The 4,302-nt window shown below is 42.8% G+C and overlaps 1 protein-coding gene across 1 annotated transcript in view; it reads right to left on the bottom strand.

Moving 5' to 3' along the window:
- The window catches only part of vaspb (vasodilator stimulated phosphoprotein b), an 11,588-nt gene extending 8,977 nt beyond the window's left edge, over positions 1-2,611 (bottom strand). The window contains exon 1 of the mRNA XM_068735075.1: positions 2,558-2,611. Within this exon, the coding sequence (XP_068591176.1) occupies positions 2,558-2,611 (54 nt within the window). The remainder of the gene's footprint in view (positions 1-2,557) is intronic.
- Between the last annotated feature and the right edge of the window lie 1,691 nt (positions 2,612-4,302).

The raw sequence follows: 4,302 nt of genomic DNA, 5'->3' as shown, positions 1-4,302 counted from the left end.
AATCCCATACCACAACCATTTTTATTTTTTTTTATTTTTACAATCCTCCCCTTCCTTTCCTCATTTGCCCCCTGTGCTCTAACCATAGTCCCCTAATCCATGTCTCCCCCCCTCCCTCCATCTGTCTCGCCCGTGATACAATCTGCTCCTTCTAGTGACACAGCACCAAAGCCACAACCCACTTCCTGTTGCCAGCACTGCCAAATAAGGACCGACTCAGCCTGAACAATCTATATGGCACACGCACACAAGTCCTCTATTTTCCTAATGCAGTTGACATTTCACAACACATCAGATAGCTCTGGGGTTGCTGTCAATCATAGAAACGTGTATTATATAAACTTCAAAACATCTCTGCCATTGCCACGCGTCTTATAACTGTGCCACGGTCAATGTTAGTACAATTCATAGTAACTTCCTCTGCTCTATGCTATTTTTGGCAAACTGCAGTTAGAGAGGTTTTTGCAGATGTTTTGCACTTTACTTGTAATTCTTGTATTTTTACAAAAATATGGCAGCAATAACTTTTTTAACTACTAGCTTTGAGTCCTTTGTGTGTCTGCAATTTTATTGGTCAAACAGACAAGTAGCTGAGATGTTTTACTTGCCAAACAACAGGGATTTTGGACAATTATTGTAGTTTAAGGCTCAAAACAGAGCAAGTGTTGGGAAGTTTTACTTCAAACTAAAATTGTACAAGTTTACATTTGAACACGTTCTCAATCACCATTGCCCAATACTCGTTTTTACTGAATAGAGCTTGAACGCATCACAATGAAAATCAATGCAACACTTGTTTTAATGTAATCTCCTTTACTTGGCCAAGCAGGACTGTGTTGCCCACTGGCTGCATACGGCCATCGTTAACCCGCTCATCCTCTCACATAATAGAGATCACATTTAATTTTCACCTGCATGAGGCCTTGCCAGAACACAAGAGTTTACTTGCCCAGGCAAGCATTAACAGCAGGCCCTGTGCACTATCAGCTGAGAGGCATGTAATCTTCAACAGTGTTTGGACAGGTTAGAAGTCACAAAAAAATGTGTAAATACAGACAGTGGTGTGATGTGGGATGAATCTGGTTGGGGTAGGAAAGGTCTTTTTTTTTTTTTTTTTAAAGTCCATGCTAAATGAGGTAGACAGATGAATTGGTTTGCCCTATACATTGGCTGATTTCAGCCCATTGCAGATATGTTGCATCTGCATATACGTTGCATTACAGAAATGAAAAATAAATATTTTGGATAATGTAGAACAATGTTCCAGTGCATACTTTGTATGCCAAATAGCACTGATATGTACAATGTCTGGTTCATATATTTGTCAAATTATAAATAAATAAAAAACAATAGTTTAGGGGTCCTTACTATAAATATCATCGTCATGCATTTATGCCAAAATATTAGAATAGGATGTTTGTAACTCAAATGTGAATATCAGTATTGGACTGAAAATTGGAATATTGGACTCTTATGCTCTTGGGTGTGCAATTATAGTAATAACAACACCAATTGTTATATCAATTCTTTTTTTCACTAATTGATGATCCTTAATTATCGGTTCGGCAAGGTGTGTCAAAGTCACATCCCAACGAGTTGTTACTTATCTTAATATCTTAGATAAACTAAGTCACATTAACATTTTGACAACAAGAAATAAAAAAGGGGGAGAGAAAGCACTCTGGAAATGGGCTGGACGTCGACAGTGGCCTTAAATCAACACTCAACAGCCATCAATCACTCGGAGCAGGTTAAAAACCTCCTTGGGTTGGATGGATGAACACTGCAGCGTTCTCCGAGCTCACCGAATCATCTGCATCCAGCTGTTGGTGTGGGGGGGCAGAGAGGGCTTATCGGAACTGCGAAGGGGGACAGAGACTTCGGACTGGGAAACGGATGCATATTTAATGGCGGAGAAAGCCAGGGCTCAGGAGCGAGACCGAGAGTGAGCCGATGCATTATTGATAGAACTACGGACACCGAGGCGCTAAAAGCGTGCGGCAAACACGCGCATAAAGACGAGCACCCGCGCACCTGTCGACCTGCCAACACGTGTGTCCATGTGGTACAACAGGGCTGCAGGAGACTCACAGCTGGATCTGACTGGACTGAGTTTCAGCACTGGAATAAAACACGACGCCGAGCGCGATCGCAAACTATCTATTCCTGTCCTTCCTCAGATGAAGACCACCAGTGACGCTGGCTGTGGAGCTAAGTCAACTGGTCACTTAGTTAGCTTAAGAGGTTTTCTCTTAAGCACACATAGGTCACTGGCTGATGCTCTGGAAGGGATCTGAGCCACCAAATACCTAAAGCAAAAGGACTTCAGCATAGGATTCACCAAGAGGATATTCAAATTGCATGTATATAACACCTACAAACTGAACCCCCGGTCTTCAAGTCAACAGCCACAGTGGGTTCCTCATCCCTGTGTGGGTTCTCGGTCAGTCAGGGGTTAACAGGAAGCTGCCGTGCACAGCCGGGGCACACGCTCTCTTGGAAATGTCTGTATAAGGCTGTGCTCTGAGAGCTTTTCCCCAAATGTGCTGGCAAGTACAGTCAGGCCCAGTGGCTCCGTCTCTTCCTCCTCCTCCTCCTCCTCCTCCTCCATTTGCCTGACCCTCCCACCACGCTACCCTGCCACTCTTCTCTACTTCCCCCACCATTCTCTCAGACTCAAATGCTTTATACAAGCGCCACTATCGGTCAAGAGACAACTCTTCACACAGAAACACACTCCACGGTTCATTATTATATTTGGTTCAGGGATAAGAGGGCCTAACATACAGTTAAATGAATGTACATGTATCATGAGACTGTTTCACTGAGCAAAAAATGGCACACATGATATACGGTCATCCGCCCTGAAGACACACTGAAGTAACACAGTGTTGACTAGACACCGAGTAGAGTAAAATCATTTGTCTCGGCCTCCATTCCTGGCTCACTGTCCCTCCTAATTCATCAGACTTCTTTCTCCTCCAGGAGCTCATAATGCCTCCATTTGAAAGCCTTCTTTCGCCCTCACTACAGCCAACTATCATTTTTTAATGACGTTCAGGTCTTGCCTCCAGGAATAAGTCTCGTTCTCTGTGGTAAAAAAAAAAAAAAAAAAAGACAGCAGGGACAACTGGAACCTGCAGGAGTAACTCATGCCCAACAATATGTCTCACCAACAGACGGTTTTCTACCTCACAGTGTTCATAATTGACTCATGGCCAAATATGAAACATAAGCTGAGACACAGGTGTCATATTTGAATTAGTAAACCTTAGATGAACAAACAGTGATTCATTTGATTTTTTTTTTCTTCCCCAACGGTTCAACGTCATATTCAAACCAGACGGCGACTAACAATAAGTCACTTAATAGTCTGTGTTTAACCGAACCACTTCCTCCCTCTCCTTCACAGCCTCTGAAATAGAGATCACCTTTTACAGCCGATAGTCAAACAAGCACCACTTTAAACGCCTCCATATCATGTGTACAACGACAATGTTGTTCCAGTTATAACATACAGGTGAATTCATCTGTCTTTTTGAATGTTATGGGGACCTGACAACTATTTACTGGCAAATAAAATGATTCACAAGTGACGGTAAAGTCACGTTTGAGACAGAAACACAAAGAGAAGTGAGAAGAGGAAGTGTTGGCTACAAAGAGGCAACATGCGAAAACACAACATGTGCAAGCGTGGGAATGCTCAACTCTATACACCATAACGAAACCTACGCTGCATGTTCATAAAGCGTGGCATCACAACATGTGCTTCATAGTTATTTCCATATTTGCAAAAGACCAAATTTTTCTTTGAAATCAGGGTTTTGCCTTCTCATTGTGCACACACTGGTGGTCGCGATAGCGGTGAAGTACTTGACCTGTGGCGCTGACTCGAACATGGAAAGAGCAGACAATACAGCCTGTTGACGCTGGGCCGGTCATCTGACAGTACACTGACCTGAAACCAGCCTCGGGCCATGTAAACGGGCCCACGTGAGCTCTGTGAACAACATACACCTCAGGAAAACTTTTGTTTGTATCTCATGTCAATATTGAGGGACTATCGTTGACTGTAAAAGTAGGTACGAGATAAGCTCTCCAACTGCAAAGTGCAGTACCTGTCCAGCTGTCCCATAAATGTTAATATGTAGCCCGACGCCCAGACACAAGAATAAACCTCCCTCTGATGCAGCTTATTTTCTACAAATACAAAAAAAAACACAACCAGGAATCTAAACACAAACTGTTCTGAGAAGTCTTATGTTTCATATATGAAAGAAACGGGATGAATGAAACATATTT

This window comes from Cebidichthys violaceus, unplaced genomic scaffold, assembly GCF_023349555.1.
Source record: "Cebidichthys violaceus isolate CVI_PGR_0920_01 unplaced genomic scaffold, fCebVio1.0.p SCAF_1, whole genome shotgun sequence".
Lineage (NCBI taxonomy): Eukaryota > Metazoa > Chordata > Actinopteri > Perciformes > Stichaeidae > Cebidichthys > Cebidichthys violaceus.
Note: the sequence above shows the minus strand (reverse complement) of the source record. Positions and strands in the feature narration are given on the sequence as shown.